This window comes from Mustela nivalis (assembly GCF_964662115.1).
Source record: "Mustela nivalis genome assembly, chromosome: 9".
NCBI lineage: Eukaryota > Metazoa > Chordata > Mammalia > Carnivora > Mustelidae > Mustela > Mustela nivalis.
The window spans coordinates 90,621,300-90,642,193 of NC_139028.1; the positions used below are offsets into that span (position 1 = coordinate 90,621,300).

Consider the following 20,894-nt stretch of genomic DNA (forward strand, 5'->3'; position numbering starts at 1 on the left):
GAGCTACTGCTCTGCTCATCTGGGGCACCTACCAGGCAATGCAGCCATCAACTTAGATGGCAAGTTGTCTCTGAGGCCCCCACTGGCCTGCAAACCTATAGAGTTCCCAATTCCTTGATACTGTCGCACTTGCCCACGCACACCTGCGCTGAAGTCTTCTGAATACTTTCCCCCTTTCATTTGGGAAGCTGAACCTGCAGAAGGCACTTTGATGGGTTCAGAGAGGACCTTTATACAAAGGATGCCACAGGACCCTTGATGAGGGTAGGTCCTGCCCGGTCCCACCTGCCCACACCCTCCTCTCTGAGGTGACTGACAGGTGGGGAAGTACAACACCAGTCCCTTCAACCTCCTGAGTTTCGTGGATCACACAAGGAAAATGGAGACAATTGTGTGAGACAAGAGGAATTTGGCCAGCTTCCTCCAGGGCAGCCCCCCCCTTCTGTGCAGTGGGGCGGAACCATAACTTGCTGGAGGGGGTACCCTAGAGCCCGTTTGATGAACAGCCAGAGACCTGGCTGCTTCTGACTGAGGGTAGTTGGGCTAAGCACCTGCAAGGTCTCCTTCCATCTTCTGGCAAACCTGCAGGAGGTTCAGGTGTTTGATGTCTCACAGGTGTGAAGGCAGAGCCTGTGCTCTTAGTGGCTGTGTCATGCTGCTGGAGTGTTCCTGCCTACTGGAGGACATGTTCACCCCACGGTCTGCTTCAGCGGCCCTCATCCTCTGCTCTGGGTCTTTCTGGGCTGCTCTCATCAGAGGTGAGTGGCTGGATCAGCAAACAGAACCATTCTGTCTTGCCACTAGTGTTGGATGTTGCTAGAACACCTAGGGAATGTAGGAGTCTTTCAAAATTCACATCTCTTCAGCTGCCTCTTCTGAGGGCTCAGGGTCCCTGTCAAAAAGTGGTGGCAGCTTGTCTCCAGAAGGCAGCATCAGGAGACTTCCTCAGAATGAATTTTGGCTATCCACACAGTGAATTCAAAGACATCTTTATCACGCAGCCCCACTTGATTATCTTCCCCCATAAGATCTCCACAAACTCTGACCAAGCATCACCATGCCCTTCCTCTCTGGCTAGGGGAGAGGTTTGCTAGGGTTGAGGCTGGAAGGAAAGCTGTGCCCAAATTGAGGCCAGGGACATGGGTCATTATATTTTTAGACCTCAGAAAAATTGGTCCAAGAGGCATCTGTGACAGTGTCCCAGGCCCTCTTCATTTGGATAGTAAGGACCCAATGACATCTTAGAAACATGGAGGCTGCCTGCTGAGATGTGGGGACAGTCCTATGTACGAGACACATCCACAGGACTCCCCCTCCCCCACCATCGCCAGAAACCAACAGCTTCCTCCTCAGCCCATTCCCTCTGACGTTCAGCTCCTTGGGAAAGCAGGATGCTGCTTTTTAAAAGTACTCATTGACCTTGAACTTTTAAATGTGTTTCTCAATTTTCCCCTTTTATCACTGTCCGGCTCACATTATGCTATGTCATTTCTTAAGTTCCGGTATTTAATATAAAATACTGAATGAAAACATATTTTACAAAAGAACTCGGCAATGTGGGGAGAGACCACCACGCCGATCAAGCATATCCTTTCTCCCCACACCGGACAAACGTTCCCAGTATCCAAACGAACAAGCGGGCAAGGCATTGGGGTTGCTCCTCAGGTTTGTGGGGCCAACGGGTGTGGGGACGGAAGGATAAACAGGATACAAGGAAGGGGCTAAGAGTCAGAGTCGAGTGAGAATCTCAACTCTGCCATGTACAAGCCGGTTATATAAGCCGGTTGTATATTACCTCGTAGGACGTACTTCTTGGAACCTGTTTCTTCACCTGTAAAATGGGAATGTTCTCAGGAGAACTCCTGGCTCCATCCACACACGAAGGACCAATAAATGGCCCCTGTTAGGATCACTTGCCTGTTGGCACTTGAGCATCTCCGACGTGGGAGAGCCCCGGGTGCGTGTTCACAGTGCTGGCGCCGGTTCACGTGGGGGTCAGGCCCTGTCAGACAGAAGCCCCCTCTTCCTGTCAGACCTCCCTGACATCCACACTTCATCCCTCATCCGTCTCATCCTTCTTGCCAGAGCTGTCTGTCTCCCTCTTGCCATCCCTCCTTCCCCCTTTCTCCCGAGTCCAGCTGCCTCCTCAGTGGCCCTCAGAATCCTTGCCGTGTCAGGCAATCCTTCTTACCCGGTGTCAACATCCCCAAAGCCCCTGGGACGCTGCGAGGGGAAAAGCTGCTTGTTTCAAGCAACCCACCCTGCGCATTTATCTCGGCCCCATCTCCCCTGGCCCAGCCTTCCGTCCTCCCCTGCTCCATAAAAATATCTTGTTATCTCTTCAGCTCGCATGTGCTGATTTGGTCTGCCTCCGCTGCTTACATCTGCGATCTGTCTGAGGCTTCCCCTCATACCCGGCTGGTTTTCAGTCTGGGACTAAAGGCAAGGGAGTCTCCAGAGCCCTGGGTCTTGAGTTTGCTCTCCTCTGTCTCTGAAAACCGGCCTTATTCAGGACTTGAGTAGACAGGGCTGTCTGCTGGCTGGGCTGGAAACCCACCGGCCCCTTCCTCTAATGTCTGGCTCTCTCATTCCTTCTCAAGGCCAGTTCAAGAACTAACAGAATCAGGGTTTCTCTTGAAAAATGGAGAAAAGCCCGGCGCCCTCCCCTGAAGCAGCTGCTTTCTCAGTGCAAGAAACCAGACCAGGTGTGATCTTCATCATCATGAGCATTTAAACTTGCTTATTATGCTTTGCAGAGATTTTAATCCCTTGACACATAACACGGTCATTAGAAGCAAAGACCTAAATGAAAAGGGCCAACACCTTCGAATTTTCTTAGGGATCTGTCTTCCTTCCTGTGGAAGCTTGCTTTCCCTTACTGTCCTAAGCATTTACCTGTGAGAAATTCTTAGTAGCCACACAGCCAGCAGTGAGGCTTTGAAGAAAAATGCCCCCAGGTGAGAGAGCACACACACACACACACACAATCTCTCCTGGACACACCTGTTGGTCCAAGACCAGAAATGCAAGCACCTGGCAGGGAGGAGAGGGTTCTAGAACCCACTGCCTTTGCCCACTGGCACCCAAGGTGCCAAGCAAGTGGTTCTTGGTAGGAGCAGGACATGGGGAATTCCTGCCTGTCAGCAAGGCTGCTGGCTCACGGGGAGTCAGTTCTCTCCAAAGCCACAGAATTCCAAGTTGTGGGTGTCAGGGAGGTTGAGGGCTGCTTTGGCAACGTGGACCATGAGAGGCATAAGTGCTGGATCCGTAGCACACTTCGTCTCGCCCAGGGAGGCCTCCCTGCTTGTGGCAAGTCACCAACAGAGGATGGGGAGACCAGGCTGGAAACCAGAACTCCCCATGGGTTCTCCCGGATCCACCGGGGTAACACCTGTAGTATGAGCGTCCCTACCCACAGCTCCACAGGCCACCACAGCACAGTCCTGGGGCTGTCTTCCCTGGCTGCTCCCTCTCTGGGCTAGACAGGTTCAGTGTGGCCCCAGGACTGTCAAGAGCAAATCTCACCAGTCACCTTTCAGCAAGGATTTATTGAGCCCACTCTCTAGGTCCTTGCTGTGGAAAGGGCAGTTTACGGCCCAGCTGGGAGCTTGTAAGAAATGCAGACTCTCAGGCCCTGCCCCAGGGCTTCCAAAGCTGAGTACGCCCCTTGGCGATCCCTCACGTGATGCCCATGGTCACTGAAGGTTAGGAAGGCCTTCCTCTAAGTAACCCAGGAGAGGCAGATCCGCTCCTCTCCAGAGGCTCACCGTCCGGCTGGGAAGACCGTTTCACCGATCTGAAACAGTGGAGGGAGTGCGAGTCTACATCACTGAGCCTGATTGGTGGGTATAGGATACCAAGACCAAGTCCTGCCTCAGCTTCTCGTTTGTAAAGTGGCAATGACACTTGACCCGTTGACCTTGCAGATCATCCTAGATGGGAAAGCACTACACCCACGGAAGTTACGATTTATTGTTACAGACTTAGAATGCAACACAAGTTCAGACATGAGGGGGCTACAGAGGACTGCAACAGTCTGAGTAATCCAGCAAAGGGGAAGGGGGCTGTCAAAGACATTAAACCATATTCTGAACTAGACACTCTAGTCAAGCAAGAGGGGAAAATGCACATTTTGACACACGAACCAAACACAACCTCACTGGAGGTACAGAGAGCTCCCCCGACCAACTTTCCCCGACTTTCACCCTGATGATTGACTGAGGCTCAGCTCCGTAAGTCTCGTGTGTGTGAGGCACACACTCACTGCCACCCAGAGCCTCACAGAAGACACAGAGCGAGCAGATGTCGTCTCTGTGCGGATGCCGGCAAGAGCCCTCTTGCTGCAAACCTCACCTCTGCTTGGGGGTATAGGAAAATGGATTTATCTTTTTTTTTTTTTTTTTAAGATTATTTATTTATTGGGACGCCTGGGTGGCTCAGTTGGTTAAGCAGCTGCCTTCGGCTCAGGTCATGATCCCAGCGTTCTGGGATCAAGTCCCACATCGGGCTCCTTGCTCCGCAGGGATCCTGCTTCTCCCTCTGACTCTGCCACTCTGTCTGCCTGTGCTCGCTCTCGCTCGCTCTCTTTCTGACAAATAAATAAATAAAATCTTAAAAAAAAGATTATTTATTTATTTATTTATTTATTTGACAGGCAGAGATCACAAGTAGGCAGAGAAAGAGGGGAAGAAGCAGGCTCCCCGCTGAAAAGAGAGCCCAAATCGGGGCTCGATCCCAGGACCCTGAGATCATGACCCAAGCTGAAGGCAGAGGCTTTAACCTACTGAGCTACCCAGGCGTCCTGGATTTGTTATTTTGCAGGGCTGACCAATGAAGATGGCTGGACAATGCCAGGAAACATCCCCAGGGCAGAGAGCTAAAGGAAATTAGCAGGTGAGTTCTTATCTAATTCGTTTCCTAGGTAATGCTTCTTAAGCCTTTGCTTTGTCCTGGATCTTTTCTTTTTTCTTTTCTCTTCTCTTTTCATTCCCTTCCCTTCCCTTCCTCTTTCTTCCTTCTTCTCTTTCTTTTTAAATTTAATCTTTACAACAATCCTAGGAAGCAGGGGAATCTTTTGTTCCTACCTTGCCGAAGAGGAAACTAGGGATTTAGGATTTGAACCCAGGTTGGTCGTGACCTTAGCTGTCGCCTGTTAAACTGCTAGGGCAGTGTGAGAATCTCTGGTCTTCCTCCTGCGGTTGAGACAATGCGGCTTTGCTGTCGTTGTGAGACCTGGCTCGCTCTGACTTGCTGACGTTGGCCATGCTTGTCCTGAGCTTCTCCAGAGAAATGCTGTCTTCTGGCAGGAAAAGATAAAACTGGCTGATACAAATGAGTCACCATACTAGCTATAATTAACAATGATGCAAGAGCCAGATGCAAACGAAGAGGGGGCCTCAGGACCTGACTTTTAGACGGCCCGAACTCTGAGCTGCTGGAGAGAGTCTCCGTGGCAGAGCGGCCGTCTGCTCGGGGTACACTATGGAGGAAGATGTGAAACCTGGGTGCAGGCGCATTCCAAGCTACTGGAGCTGGGAGTGGCACCACCAAGTCAACCTCCTTATTTACAGCTCAGAGACCATACACCAGAACCAGAAAAAGAGTTTATAGTTTATACATAATGTAGACCTTTGCGTTTACACTCGGCTGCCCTGGAAAGTCTAAGCACTTTTCCACCTGCCGAGGTGATTTCTAACAACCACAGATGGCAACTCAGTTGTGCTAGGTGTTCAAGGTGTTCAGCCTCTGGCCTCCCGACTGCCGTATGTACCTGTGAACTTTCCAGACAGAGCCCAGTCATCATTAGCATCCCTAGTCTCATTCGCTGACCTGGAATCTTGTATCACTTGTTAGGGATACAAGGATAGCCTGATTAAATTCACCAAGCCCTCCATAAAGGCATCTGACCACAGCACGAGCACCATCACCTGGGGGGGGGGGGCTGGCTGCTTCCAGGACGGATAACTGCCTCCTGGGGTTCAACAGAGAGAAACAGAGAGTAGCCAGGATGTGAATAGACTATACCAGTGACCTTTGATGTCCCATATCATCTTCTTACCTGTTTAAGACAGTCTCAACCCTTCTTAAGATTTTGAACACAATGCAGCGGATACAATCTTGCCACTTTCCTTTTGAATAGACTTTAATTGAGAGTGAAGTGAAAAATGCAGGTTACATTTTTAGTGTTATCATTGATACGTTGTAAGATCAACACCAAAACAGTGATGCATCTAACATTTACACATTTCCTAAGTTTAGTTGTCAAAGAGCAAATCATGATCAGATATATACATTTACACAATAATTTCAAGCAACAGTAAATAATAAACACCCTCCTTTAGCACACATGCACAGACACACACACGCACACACACACTCAACCACCTTTAAACAATGGATTTCCTCACACTAGTAAGTCTCATCTTGCCACATACACTCTTAGACTCAAAGTTACTTAACAATAGTCTTATCAGTGGGGATGCTGGACCAGCCCAATTTTCTTCTAGAATCACTTAATTTTTACAACTTGAAGCCACATACCCAACATGGTCTGTACATTCTAAGGACACCCCAGATGATAAAAATGAATTCCACTTCCTTTGTGTGAGGAGAGATGTACATCTCTGAAGAGGAATGTGATTATAACTCCAAAAAGTCAAAAATAAACCCCAAATCTCAGATCTCCAAGCACAGCTTCTTAACAGCATTGTGCAAATGTTAACATTGAATTAGCTCAAAGGGAAGATTCTTTTTGATTTCTCTACAGAGGTACTGGTTAGTTCTGATTCTTTCTTAGGCTGCTTGAAACACACATGTCTTTTCAGAGGCCTGGGAGCAGTACATCGCGCTGTCCAGGTTAGCGGCCTGCCTAGCCTCCGGAATGTCAGACGGGGCTCAGCCCCGGTGCCTTGCTCTCTGATTTATTTCTGGCTGTTAGTAAGTGGAAACCATGACAAAGTTTACATTAGCAGACACATACACATGCCCCATATTCTATGATGGAAAATAGTACAGTGACTCCATTCCTAGTGAAAAGGAACGTAAAAGGAGAAGAGGGGGCGGGGGGGGACGTTACCAACAATGGCTCTTCTCCCAGTGGAAAACCCAGACCAAATGGCGGAGATGGGCTTTGAACTAAGTGGACCTTGTCAGCCACTTCTCCAGGGTCTCTGGAAAAGCCAGCCAAGCAGAGCCCAGCGGCCTGGGGCAAACCTGGCGGGATCCAGCAGCACAGCCATCTTGTCTTGGAAGCTGGTTGAAGAAGACCACCGGCCATTTCCTTCTTAGAGAGGTGAGTGAGGAGGAATTTTAAAGTCAGATTTGAAAGGAGTTCACACACCGTCCTGCCTGGGACACAGGCATGTCCCCCGGTCGGACCCCCTCAAAGCGCCAGCTGGAGTTTGGTCATGTTTCTCTGGTGCATGTTGTGATGGCGGACTAATTCGTCTGAGCGGGCAAACTTTTTCTGACAACTGGGCCACCGACAGCTGAAGGGCTTTTCACCTGTTGATACAATTGCCGGTCAGAGACACTTGCAGTGGAGAGACTGGGCACAAGTTCAACACAAAGGCCTGAGTTAAATCATCCCAAGGCACTCACCCCTGACCCCACCCCCCTCCCCAGCCAGTTCTTTCCCTAGACTAACAAATCGGGCTCATTTCATGGGCATCCTTGGAATGGCAGCACCTCTGGACCCTTCAGGATTAAATGACTGTCGAAAGCATGAAATATTATTAAGTCAGAGGACTGGGGAAATGACAGGAAAGGAAAGAGTCTAGTTAATCAAAATGGGCAATTCATATGTAATCGAGGGGGAAAACATTTGTTTCAACCTTTGCTCTTAGACCGTTTTGTGAATTGCATAGATGTTTCCCCTCCACTGTCTTCCCAGGGAATCCAGCTTCACTGGGCTGCAGGAGCTCAGGTTCCTGACCCTGGGTATTACTGATTGGTCGCCCTCCTGTAGTAGAGCTGGGACTGTAGCTTGCCTATCTCTGTCTGTGTCGATATTCTGGATGGGCTGTGTATTTTAAAATAAGTTGCTGATACCACTTGGCAGGGTGTTTGCTTCCTTTACCTTCAATTGTTCCTCAGAGCATAATCCCTGTTCTAGTCGAGGCATAGTTTTAAGATTTTTAACGAGCCTGCCGAAAGATCGAGACCTCCCCACCTAAGGAGCTCTCAGAAGTTCCTTCCAAGCCTCATTCTGGACAGGGAGGATAATCAGCATTTATGAAATGCCTAATATATGCCCAGCCTTGTGCTTGGACTCTTCTGTATACTTTATTTCACGTATCCCTTACAACAGCTCTGCAAGACAAGCATTAGTATCCCCACTCTGGAGCTGAAGCTAGACCACTAGCAAGGGCAGACCCAAACAGGGCTTTAATCCCCCAGGCCTGTCTGTTCCTAAGCCCATGCGCTTGGCAGGATCCCCCCTCCCAGGCCTGGCCCTAATGGAGATAGAGCTATGTGTGTCTTTTTCCCAAGTAAAAATCCCTCAGAAGCCAATCTCTGTCAAACCAAGGAGAACTTCCCAGGATATCATTGGTCCCACTTTAGCTCCTCTGAGAACTACTGGTTGGCAAAAGCAGGGAGCAATGTCCCAGGGGAGGCACTGTCCCAGGGTCAGAACTGGGGGCTGATCAAAATAGGGTAAAACAGTCTGCCAGTGGCATGGGTCATTTTGCACATATGCCTATAGACACAGGGTTACAGGAGGAGGGGGCCGGGATATAAGGAATGATAATTTTCTCACCAAATTATGAGCTCAGGACTAAGAAAAAGAAGAAACACGAGAGGCACCTGAGAAGGGCAAAAGAGAGGCCTGTCCCATCAACTTTGGGGCGGGCACAGGTTTATAAGTGCAGCCTATTGGGGCTGAGAATCTGCCACTGCGTGGGGGCTCACAACCTCATGTTTTCCTTCATCTTCCACTCAACTATCCCTCTGCTCTTCCTGATCTGACCCTTGGCTATGCACCCCAACCTCCAGCCACGCTGTCAAAGGTCATGTTCTAATGGACAAAGCCCAACCCTTTCTCTCGTTGGTCTTCACTCTCCTCGGTCTCTCAATGGCACTCAGCTTTGCTGACCTTGGCTCTCTTTCTGATTCCTACCCTCCCTGGGCTGTGAGACGAACCTACACTCTTTCTCCAAAAAAGAAAGCTATGGGACGTGGTGGGCTGGGAGCAGAAGGAATTGGGATTGCTACTTACTAGCTTTGGGACTGTAGACAAGTCATTTCATCACTACGGGCCTCAGTCTCCTCATCTGAAAAATGGGGATAAAACATGCCTACCCTCCTCTTCTTACAAAGATGTTGCAAAGATACAGCGAGATAACCCTAAGCCTTGACCCTCCTTCCGAAGCTAGAAAATACACAGCAAAGGTGGTGCTATTTTCATTAGGAATCACACCAAGCTTGTGGAAAAGCAAAAAGTTTCAGCGACCAGTGAATAAAAGCCCTGTTCCCCTCTCGACACTAGTAAAGAGGGAATAATATCCACATGCTGATATGCGTTTGGCAGAAACCATGTCTGCTCCTGGGACATTAACTTTTAGCCCAGCAAGGATTCAGGTCTCTGAAAATAGCGTCATGAAATGTGAGCTCTCTAGAGAGTAACTATTTGGCTTGCAAGAATTTCTGTTATTTTTCTGTAAAGTTGATGATCTTATCAAATGGAGCGACACCGTGTAATGCAGCAAACTAGGAACAGTGGGGACCTAGCTCCTCTCCTTCTTTCTTTCTGGACACACAGTAAAGGAGTGTTCTTTTCATTTCTCCCTTCTGCTCTGTAGTTCCCAGCCCCATCCCTTCTGAAACAATGTTATTAGTTAAAGAGAGCCCTGCACTGTTCTTTCTCTTGCTACACCTGCTCAGAACTTCTACACTCATCTTTTCCCATCTCTCCCAATACAAACAACTTCATTCAACCTTATTTTAAAAAAAAAAAATAATGAAAAATAAATGTGAAGAAAAGTTTACGCACTTGTTTTACCTGTATGAGTCCTGGTGTGGGTCTTCAGGTGGTCAGACCGGGAGAACTTTCGCTGACAAGTTTTACACTGGAATGGTTTCACACCTAAATGGACAGAGAAGGTCTAGCCGCAGCCCTAACAATGTGGGAGCATAAGGAGGCCCCCGGGGCCAGCTTCCTGGAGGTGGCCGGAGGAGACGGGCCTTTCCAGCCCCCTGTGATGATGTCTGCATCTCTCTCAGATGTCCCCCGCACCCCAGGCCTGGCATGGACCACCTGATTCCGTAATGTAATCCCTGAAGAGCTGCTTCTGTCTGGGGAGCTGCTAACCCTTAAGCACAAATGTCCAGCTTCCCACTAGAGTCTCGGCTGTGTCCAAGACTGAAAAAGTGAATCACACACTATAAATTGATCGTGCTCTCCACCACCCTGTGGTTCACTGCTATTCAGCATATCATCAGGAAATGGCTAGTGGGAGTCCACTGTTCTGTGGTCTGCAGGAGAAGAAACGTGGGATGTTTCTTCATCTTTTTTTTTTTTTCCTTCTTAAGAAAAGGAAAATCTCCAGCGGTGGGAGAGGGGGACATAATTATTGGGAAAAGCTAAGCAAATGGCTAACCCTCTCACATCTATATTCAACAATAAAGAGAATCACAAAATCAACGGCAACCCAAGAGAACATACTACCAGCAACAAGAAGGGAGCCTACAAACCTGTGTGTCTCCTTTGGTGTCTTTTGAGCTGGTCTGAACGAGAAAACCTGCGTTCACAGTCCTTGAAGTCACACTGGTATGGTTTCTCACCTTGGGGAAGACACATAATCCATTTGAAAATGCTGCTGGAAATGGGGATCTCAAGAAAGGCAACCTTTCCTGCTGGGACTGAGGGATCCCCAAGAACCAAAGGCACTCTAGTTGACTGCGGTAGGGTGCTGCTATGTGAGGCTCAAGGTCTTCCTGCACACAGGCTCCTGGACAGTGAGTGGAGAGTGGAGGATGAGTTGAATGAGGATAGGTCCCTCATCTCTGAGTTGTAAGTGGACGGGCGCTCAGGTTCTGATGTCGGACACTAGGTTCCCAACCAGCTCTGCCATTTCAAGGTCTGGGTGAAGAACCATTTCCTTATTGAAAAAGGGGGCTACTAGTCTCACAGCTTTGAAGGATTCATGAGTAGCTTGAACCAGGCCAGCCCCATAAAGGGCTTCATTGCCCAGTGCCAAGCACACAAGCACTGCTCGAGAAATACTGGTAGAGAATCTTTAGAAAAATAATAAACCAAAGACGTCTTAACTCTTCAACTGAGTTGGAGGCAAAATTCTGGAATGGGTATGCCTTGGAGCTGGCCCCAGGTAATAAATGTTTTATGTTTTATGGTCTAAAGATTTGGTGTTCTCTGCTACTGACTTCTCATTCCTGGATCAAGCCTAAACAGCTCCATGCTTGTGAGACACTCAAGTGAAACCAGGAACCGAAGTATCTAGAAAGGCTTCGGTATTCCTTTATCCGAGAGAAGTCAGTAGTGGGATTGCACAAACTTCTGCCTCTGAAGGGAGAAACCCCACCCCTGTCCTTGCTAGAGAAAGTTCAGCCAAATACTGGGAACAAAGCTCCATGAGTGCACTGAGTGACCCCATTGGGCCTTCCCACCTTCTTATGAGAATTCTGAGTCACCAGTGTTCTGGGATGAGAGCAAACCATCCCAGGACCAGCTGTTCTTTCTGTTAAAAGGCATTCCCGCGTTGCCTGTCTGGCCTCATATCCTCTGTTCCCCTGATTAATCTCTATTCCTGCTATACCAGAGCTCAACATTCCCTAAATCTGCCTTGCACTATGCTTACCCCAAATGCCCGTTGTCCTTATCTCCACATTTCTCCCTGTCAGCAAGTCTATGGTACGTCCCTGGCCAATGCCACCTGCTTCTTCTGTGATGCCTTCTTGGAAATTTCATGATCAGTTCAAAAGCCCTTCATTCCCTCGGTACAGAACGTATTACAGAACATCTAACTTGGTAGACTGGGTCTGTGGCTACCTTCCTTCAGGGGCTGGAAAATCCCGGGGGCAGAAACCTCTCCTTCACTTCGTATTTATATCTGGCCCAGTGCCTTATACTTCAACAACCGTACTCAGTCTACTTTCTTTTTGGTGCCTTTCTGCTTCTGCTCCTTCTTTGCTTCCTCTTCCGCACCCTACTGACCCTTTGATAGTAAGTCCAAGCCCTTCCTCCTTCTGGGATGACTTTGGCTCAAATCAGCAAATCTTCTCAGCCAACTCCAGCCTCTGGTTTAGCACATTGTCACATACTCTCTTTTTCATATGTGAATCCTAGCTGCAAAACAGACTATCACCTCTTTGAGAAGGGGGTTTATGACTTGCAGTGAAAAGGCACAAGTGTGGGTTCTGCTTCCACTATATTTTACCCACATGATAACTGGTCAGTGTGTGGGGATTAAATGAAAGAATGCATGTACAGAGTCTGGCACATAAAAAAATATTTGATATAAAGATACTTAATACAACAGTCTTACTACTGTCATGTGTAGATAAGAAAAGCTTGCATTCTTCCAAGAAAAGGGCTCCAGAACTGTTAAATACAAGCTGCTCTCCTTGTCTTCTGCAAAGAGGAGCTTCTTAAAGCCATCAGAGGGTGTGGGGTCATGGCTACCTTGCCCACTGCTTCCCCCTCACACACACATCTCCCCCTCCCTGCTTTTCTAAGTGTCTCTTCCCCAGTCAAGGTTTCTACAATCATATTGCCTCCAGTGTATTCCCTTGCATTTCTATAGCCACAATTTTGCTTTATCATTTTCTTAATAGACTTCACAAATGCTTTTCAAACGATCTCATTTGGGAAACATGTAGAAATGTAACAGGCCCGTAGTTCTCTCATCTTTAGCCTTGGAGCCTGTGGTCTACTGAGTGCATACTCAGGTTTGTTCTAGAACTGCATCCTCCAGACACAGCAACTTAGCAAAATCCAATGATCCAAAGGGATCTGAATACAGCTCATCTCTTCTTCAGCTTCCCCAGAGCAAAATAAGCATCAATAACAAGATAGTAAGGGTAACCGTAACAATAAAACTGTCTTTCCAGTTATGGGAAAAAATAGTGCCAGCTCCCCTGTAGGAAAGCCTGGCTTCTCACTGCTTCTCACTCAGTATTCCCTGCAGTGGTAACCCAACCACACTCCCGTCCAGTGCCCACAAGGAAAAGAGCAAACTTCTGTGAAATAGCTGCAAGGTATACTCAAGGTAGCAGCCAACAACCAGATAAGGCCAATTCTCTTTCCCAGAGGAAGTTAAGATCCCTTAACCTGTGGGAAAATCCCATTTTCCTTAACACATCACCAAAAATCATTTTTTTAAAGATTGAAAACAAAAATTAAACCTCCAAATCCATTTTCCCATTCCTATCTGGTCAGTTGTTACTAACCTAAACAGTTCAGTTTTGCCTGGGACCATCTCTCTTTAAGTCTTACTGACCTTGCTCATCAATCTCTCAAAACTTTCCGATTACCAAACTCCCGGAATAGGTCCTCTCTCTTTAGAGATGCTAATAGTATTCTAGTAGTTACACTATTGTTTATTCAGACCTATTGACATAGAGACTATACTAGGTGCTTCATAGTTAATATCTTGCATTTAATTTGATTTTAAAAGTTAATCTAGGGACACCTGGGTGGCTCAGTAGATTGAAACCTCTGCCTTCGGTTGGGGTCATGATCCCAGGGTCCTGGGATCAAGCCCCACATTGGGCTCGCTGCTTGGCAGGCAGCCTGCTTCCTCCTCTCTCTCTCTGCCTGCCTCTCTGCCTACTTGTGATCTCTGTCAAATAAATAAATAAAATCTTTTAAAAAATAAATTAAATAAATAAATAGAATAAAAGTTAATCTAGATTTTGGGCACCAGGGTGCCTCAGTCAGTTAAGTGTCCAACTCTTAATTTCGGCTCAGATCATCATCTCAGGTCATGAGATTGAGCCCCACATCAGGCTTCACACTCAGTGTGGAGTCTGCTGGAGACCGTCTGTCCTTCTGCCTCCACCGCTTGTTCTCTCTCTCTCTCTTAAAAAAAAAAAAGTAAATATAGTCTTAAGATTGGAATAAGACAGACATTACCACCTCCATTTTCCATGAGACAAAAGGAAGTCCAAAGAGAAGTTCAGTAACTTGCTCAAGGTCTTACCAGTTGGTTGTGAAGTCAGAATTCAAACACAAGTTAAGCCTCTTTAGTTCAGCAGAATTCTTTTTCCACCACTCTGCTCTGTCATTCCTGAAGACAGTTTACTAAATTCTTTATTAAAGGATAGACCATCGGGTTGGAAAATGCCCCTGGCAGCTTTTTTAATCTTCTTGGTCAGATCTTTCAAAGCACTGCCTATTGCCAATCCAAGAAATTTCTGGTGTCCTTAGCGGTGGGACAGCCAAGAGCAGGAGCTCTTGAATCCCCCTTGCCCACCGGCCACTGGAAATGAAGCTGGACAGGGGACACACTTACCAGTGTGCTTCCGGCTGTGCATCTGTAAGTGAGACAGCTTAAAATATCTCTTATTGCAGCCCGGGTAAGCACACATGAAGGGGCGTTTCTCACTGGTCTCAGATGCCGACCGGACAAGAGTTGGGGCAACTCCAGGCACACGTCGCACATCCTACAAGCAGAGTATGAGAGAAATGGAGGCTTTAAGCCACATGTGAACATTCATGTCAGTCCTGGTAGAAGTGAGCTTTAGAATATACCCAAAGACGGGATGACGGTTATAAGACGTAAAACTGCTCCCATCCATACTCCAGATGCCCACAGCAGACATCACTAATGGACGACAGATCAGACCATGTTACAGTGCAGCACGCCAACATCACTACTAGGAATCAACCAGAACTGGTACTTCTTTGAGGTCTTTTTGGGGTTGCTGATCCAGAGGATCTGGAAAAGAAATGCTGGTGACTGCAAGAGTTCCCCATCCATCCTGTCTCTCAGCTTTGCCACTGGAGACAGTGAGATCTAGAAATCCAACATCCCAGAATCTATTTCCTCCCACTTGGACACACAGCCACATGACTTCAGGCCCAGTCTGCAATGTGTGGCGAAGTCCTTATTAGAGAAAAATATGGGATACTGAATGAACCCCAAACTGACCAGACTTTCCATGTGAAAGTAAATGACAAGGAAGGAAGAGGCTCTTGAGAGCTGGGGGCTCTCTCTGTGAAGGGCTGAAACCACCAGAGGCCAATGATATAGGCAGAGTAATCGCTCAATTGTAACACCAGAAAACACTGTGCCTGCCTTCTGGGCACTTTCCATGTCCTTCACTGTTGATTCCCTTTACCTTGAGGGAGTGGGTATGTGTCAGTTCTCCATGACAACATGCTAAGGGGACACTGCGAGACAAATTTTCCTTCTTGCTCTCAGGATCAATGACTCATAGATGGGGGAAGTGGGAGTGTCCCAACGGACACTGAATCTTCTTCATTCTCTTTCAGATGTGCAAGTCAAGACCAAAGAGCACATCCGTGTTTTGTGTTAAGACCCAGAACTACCTCTGAGGCTAAACCATTCCCCAATCTGTGCACCTTCCACACCACACTTACATTCTAGATCCTATTTCGCACTGCCTTGCCCTGTGAGATTTTCTTTTTGGAAGGAAAAGTACTATGGTGACACACAAATTTGCTGTTGATAGGCCACAGTGTCTCGAGGCAAATGGTGGTGTAAATTTAAATGACGAGCCAGCGGTGTTTGACTGTCAGACTCTAGGAGAAAACGAGTCAGTAGTGAATCAACACCTGTGAGGTCTGGAGTCTATCCGCAGCCATGATAGTGAGTCTGACAACCTGGGATTGGAGGACAGGAAGTCAAAAGCTCTCTTCATTTCCTTTGATTCAATCTAGAGGTAGCACACACAACAGCAGGATATAAAGCCATGTTGTCAATGTCAGTCAAGGATCCTGGTGGAGGATGCCGGGGGCATTTGATGGAGGGGAGACTGGGATGACGCTTCCTGTACCTCCTTCAGATTTCATATTTCTATAACCCTCACCTTATTGTCACCCTTGGAAGGTTTGGGCTGAGGGAGAATACTGTTCTATCACCATGATGCTTCTGGAAACATCAATCCAAATATCTCAGAGCTACCTGCCCCACACATCATATGGGACCCGGCTTGCACACAACTTACTTCTCGGGTACTGACTATTCTGGTAAAAGTATCACCACGGTCACTTGTGTTAGAGTCACTGAGGCACACATGAAAGTCACACACGGAGACTCTTGGTAACTGTGTGTGGTTCTGATCCCCAAAAGAGGCTCTACTGAGGTGGTCTGCCATGGACTTTTGTGAATTCTCCAAAATGTCTACCTTTTTACTTTACTTTCCTCACTCTCCTTGGAGGCCCCCCCCAAACTGCTCACAGCCCTCTGTCTCCCTGAGAAGCAATGCAACATGGTGCTTAAAAACAAGGGTTCTGGAATCAGACAAGTCTCGCGTTACGACCAGCTGTGTGACTGCACAAGTCACTCATCTTCTCTGGACTTCGGTTTCCTCATCCATAAAATGGACATAATGGTGCCCACCGGTAAAGGTGCACTGAGGATTAAATGGAAAAATAAAATACAGACATGGAAGAACCTTAAATGCACATTGCTAAGTGACAGAGGTCAGTCTGAAGAGGCCGCATCCTGTGTGATTCCAACCATACGACAATGTCCTGGGAAAAGGCGAAACTATAGAGACAGTAAAAACATCAGTGGTTGTCGTGGGGAGGAGAGGAAGGGGGACAGATGAATAGGTGGAACACAGGCATTGTTATTTTTAGACAGTGGAACTATCCTGTACTCTAATGCAATGGTAGAAGCATGGCAGTACACATTTAAGAAAATCCATGGAAGCCCCCAGTGCGAAAACCCAACCCTGAGGTAAACCATGAACTTCCATTAACAATAATGTTTCAGAAAAAAATAATGTATCAATACTGGCTCATCAAGTGTAACAAGTGTATCATACCGAGGCAAGATGTTAGTCCCAGGGAGGAGGGGGAAGAGGGAGGACAGGGGAACTCTTTGTACTTTCTGCACAATTTTTCCTTAAACCTGGAACTGATCTAAAAACTTGAGTCGATGAAGACAAAAAGCCCATATATAAAATTCGGCACACCTCCTGGCACATAGAAAGTGTCCAGCACCAACACGGTGTAGCTGTTATTGTCATTATTTATTGTTACTAGTAGAATACCAGGCAAGAGAAGAGTCAGCTTCGGGCACTTGACAATGCAGACCAAGTCAAGGTTCTGACTTGGAAGCCAAGGGTCTGGGTCATTCATTGCAAGAGTTCCACAGCCCACCTGGGAAAGGTGAATTGAGCAGGTAAGGGGAAGGGATGGGCTTCTGCCAGAAGCATCTTGGTCTGAGTCAGGGATGTGGGCATGGTCACAAAGACCTGTAGAGAAGGGGCTGCCCTCTCCACCCCAGTGGAAGAGGAGAGGTCCCTATGGTCAGAGCACTCTGTAATAAGGAACAGACTTACCAGGGCCAAATGGCCATCAGCATGGAAGCGAAGGGCTATTGAGAAAGGAAAGAGGCATACAAGTCCCCGTCCAGCAAGCCTCCCCATCCCAAGTTCTCACCTGAATGCCCCTGAAGACGCCGTGGGTATGTATTCTATACTGGGCACCACAGAGGATGGGCGTCGTGTGGTTGTCACTCTCATACCCTGTGCCGTGGCTGCAAACACAAAGAAAGGACAACAAGGCTCAGGTCGGTCCACCGGTGCCATCTGGAAATGCTCATCTGCGGCAGAAGGAATGTTCTTAAAACGCTCACAGGACAATGACAGCTGGCTTTTGCATCCCTGCACTAGGGCCGCTCTGGAAAAAGGACTCTGGGAAGGGCGGGGCCGCTCAACCATCACGTCACCTCCACGCAGCCTTCCCTCACGCTCAGGTTCTCACAGGTCGGCCGTCTGGGTCTACCCTCTCAGACGAGCTGGGAAAAGACCCAGGGGCAGGACTTCATTCCCAGCAAGTTGTTTACCTTCTAGCTGGAAGGACTGACAGCTCCAAATATCTCAGGAATGAGCAGATCCCTCAAGTTCCACATTGAGTGCAATGGATTTTTGTCGGCACCTCATGACTCAGTTTTTACCAGATAGCCCCAAGAAAGTGATGACACAGGAGAAATGTCACATTCTCAGAAGTGGGGATTACACATCTGCAGCCCTGCTCCACTCACCCCCACAAATCAGTTTCCCAGATCAGCTTAACTCTTCGCAGCCGATCCGTGGTGTCCGTGGACACCAGGTAATCCTACTCAGCACTAGGCTGGCTAGTCATCTAGTTGGTGCCCAGGTTCCCTTGGGCTGTGAGCGAGAGCTGAGGGCTGTGGAAGGCTGAAAAGAACAACTTGGAAAAAGTGAAGACTCGAGAAGTATTCTCTCCTTTAGGTAAAAGCTGGCATGTGTGCTGCCGTTATTTTACTTCCAAATGAGGCAAAGTAAGGATTCGTATCTACATGGGAAGCGTGTTACAATCCCTTCTAGAATCAGCACAGGAAGCTTTTAGGAAATGCCTCTTTAAAAAGGTGCAGCGGCTTTGGTAAATGTCTGGCAGCTCCTCAAAAGATTAGACCTAATGTTACAAGGTGACCCGGAAATTCTACTTCTAGGTATATTCCCCAGAGAAAGGAAAACGTGTATCTACAGATAAAATTGTATGCGTTGTTGATTAGCAGCATAATTCGTAATAGCCAAAAAGTGGAATCAACCCCAATGCCCATCAGCTGATGAATGGATGAACAAATTCGAGTATCTTCATAAGAGGGAATATTATTTAGCAATAAAAAGGTGGGAAATACTGATACATGGTCATGTGGAAAACCCTGAAAATAGGCTAAGTGAAGGAAAGGACACACCTACTGTGGGATTCCGTTTAAACAAAATGTGCAGAACAGGCAAATTCTGTAGAGAGAGCAAGTGGGTTGGTAATGGGCTGCCTAGGACTGGGGACGTTGAGGGGAATGGCAGAGTGACTGCTGAAAATGTCCTAAAATTGTGGGAATGGTCTTACAGTTCTGTGAATATACGAGAAACCGCTGATTTGTATACTCTAAATGGGTGAGTTGTTTGGTGTGTGGAATTTATAAAGCTGCTTTACAAAATTAACTCCGGGGAATCAAGGGGTCCATGCACTGGTTTCCCCTACTCCAAACCTCCAGGAGTAGTGAACTTGCCGTCAGGGCTGAGAACCTCTGCCCTCTACCTCTGTTACTCTAGAGACTCCAGGGGTCCCCGTGCGGAAGGCAGGTAGCTGGGCCAATCAGCCCGCTCCAGCTGAGGGTGTGGGGGAAACCGGGGCCTGGCTCCACTCCCACCTCCCCAGGGGAGAAAATTCCTGGAGGCGAAGGGTGTCTGCCAGGATGACTGACTTGTCCACACATCCCACAGCCACAGCAGCTGTGGGGTTTCACATTTAATTCTGGCTCCAGGCATTTCAGAAAGAATTGCCTGTCTCCCTTGCAGAGAGCAGTGATAGCAGTGTGGGGAATCGGGTGGCAGTTCTGTTCCCTTGAACCTACTACACTTTGTCTTCACATCCTCCAGGTGATTTCTGACATATCTGGGAGTGGGGGGGAAGTGTCCCAAAGAGCTAAACTGGGGTTAAACATGCAAAAGTCAGAAAGAAATGCCAAATCCAGATAACATCTGCCTCTGAACCTTAAAGTGTACTTGCCAAGAAAGAGGCCATGTCTGCTTTCCTTATGATCATGCTATAGAGACAGTGAGGACTCAAGAGCTGATGACAGTGGCCATGTGGTAGCTGACAGAGGACAGGACAATGAAGGATGCTGCCAGAACATTCTGCCTTGAAGGCTGGGAAGAGACGTGGCCTCTGCTTGGTGTAGTCCTCTGCATGGAGCCAAAACGGGACACATTTTGTAAGGCTGAGGGATTCTAAGGGACACAACAGAAATCTGAATTATTTTAAATTCTGCTATCACAGGGGAAGAATTAGGAATCTCTCATCTTGGCAGCTAATCACCGGATGTGTTGTTATTTGGGTTCCTGGAGAGCACAGGAAATAGACTTCCCTCAAAGTACTTGTCCCAGGAAAAGAAGTGTTGCCCCACTCACATGCTCTTCAGAGACAAAAGAAAGCCAACACACACAAAGGCAACCAGAAACAAGACTGTACTTGCCAAATACGTCCCTAGCTTCTTCCACCAGGTCCATGAATAAAAACTACACCTGCCTGCTGGCCTTGGCGTCTCCAGAAGACAGATCCAGCAATGCCATTCCACACTTGGAAACCCTGCAACCCAACACTCTTCCCAGTGGGGTCTGGCCAGAACACTGGGTACAATCCACAGACATTTCATATGGTGACCACTCTCTCTGGGTGAGTAAAGGAAAGCAGGTCAGTGGTCATGGAACCATACACTAACAGAGGGAGAAAAGTCATCTACTCCAACCCTCAGCTCAAACTCCTGTAGCTTATCTTCAACAGTTGGACAACAAAGACTGGTAGTTAGTGTTAAAGGCAGCCCATTCCATTTGGGAAGTGCTTTAATTGTGAGGACAGACCTTTCTAAGCCAACCTGAAATTGGCCTCTTCCTTTCCATCTGCGTGTTTGACAGCCCTCTCTGTGTGTCTCCTCTGCTCTGGGGTAAACTCAGCCTCAAAGACAGAGTCCAACTTGTCACTGTCTGTATCCTCTCAGCTTGGTGACTGAAGGCACTTAGTCTGTAAATGTTCCATGAGAAGGCCTGAATCTAAATCCTCTTTCCATCATAGTCTTTCAGGTATGGGACCAGGTACAGAGCTGCAGTTCTCTCAGAGATTATGACATAAACTGGTGTCTGATTCCTTCCCCATCTATACCATCTCTTCTTGACCCCCTTCCTCTTTCAGCATGTGGCTTGAAATGGGCACC

The 20,894-nt window shown here is 47.7% G+C and overlaps 1 protein-coding gene across 5 annotated transcripts in view; it reads right to left on the bottom strand.

The window, feature by feature from the left end:
- Positions 1-6,124: 6,124 nt before the first annotated feature.
- Positions 6,125-20,894, bottom strand: part of WT1 (WT1 transcription factor) — a 48,533-nt gene continuing 33,763 nt past the window's right edge. For 2 of the 5 annotated variants that reach the window (XM_082748926.1, XM_082748924.1), the window contains 5 exons: positions 17,594-17,690; positions 14,472-14,622; positions 10,693-10,782; positions 10,001-10,084; positions 6,125-7,503 (listed from right to left, as the gene is read on the bottom strand). In XM_082748926.1, the coding sequence (XP_082605052.1) occupies positions 7,382-7,503; positions 10,001-10,084; positions 10,693-10,782; positions 14,472-14,622; positions 17,594-17,690 (544 nt within the window). In that variant the 3' untranslated portion in view covers positions 6,125-7,381. Of the gene's footprint in view, positions 7,504-9,991; positions 10,085-10,692; positions 10,783-14,471; positions 14,623-17,593; positions 17,691-17,789; positions 17,892-20,894 lie in introns of those variants that run through there. The other 3 variants (XM_082748925.1, XM_082748923.1, XM_082748927.1) reach the window with 2 other exon arrangements.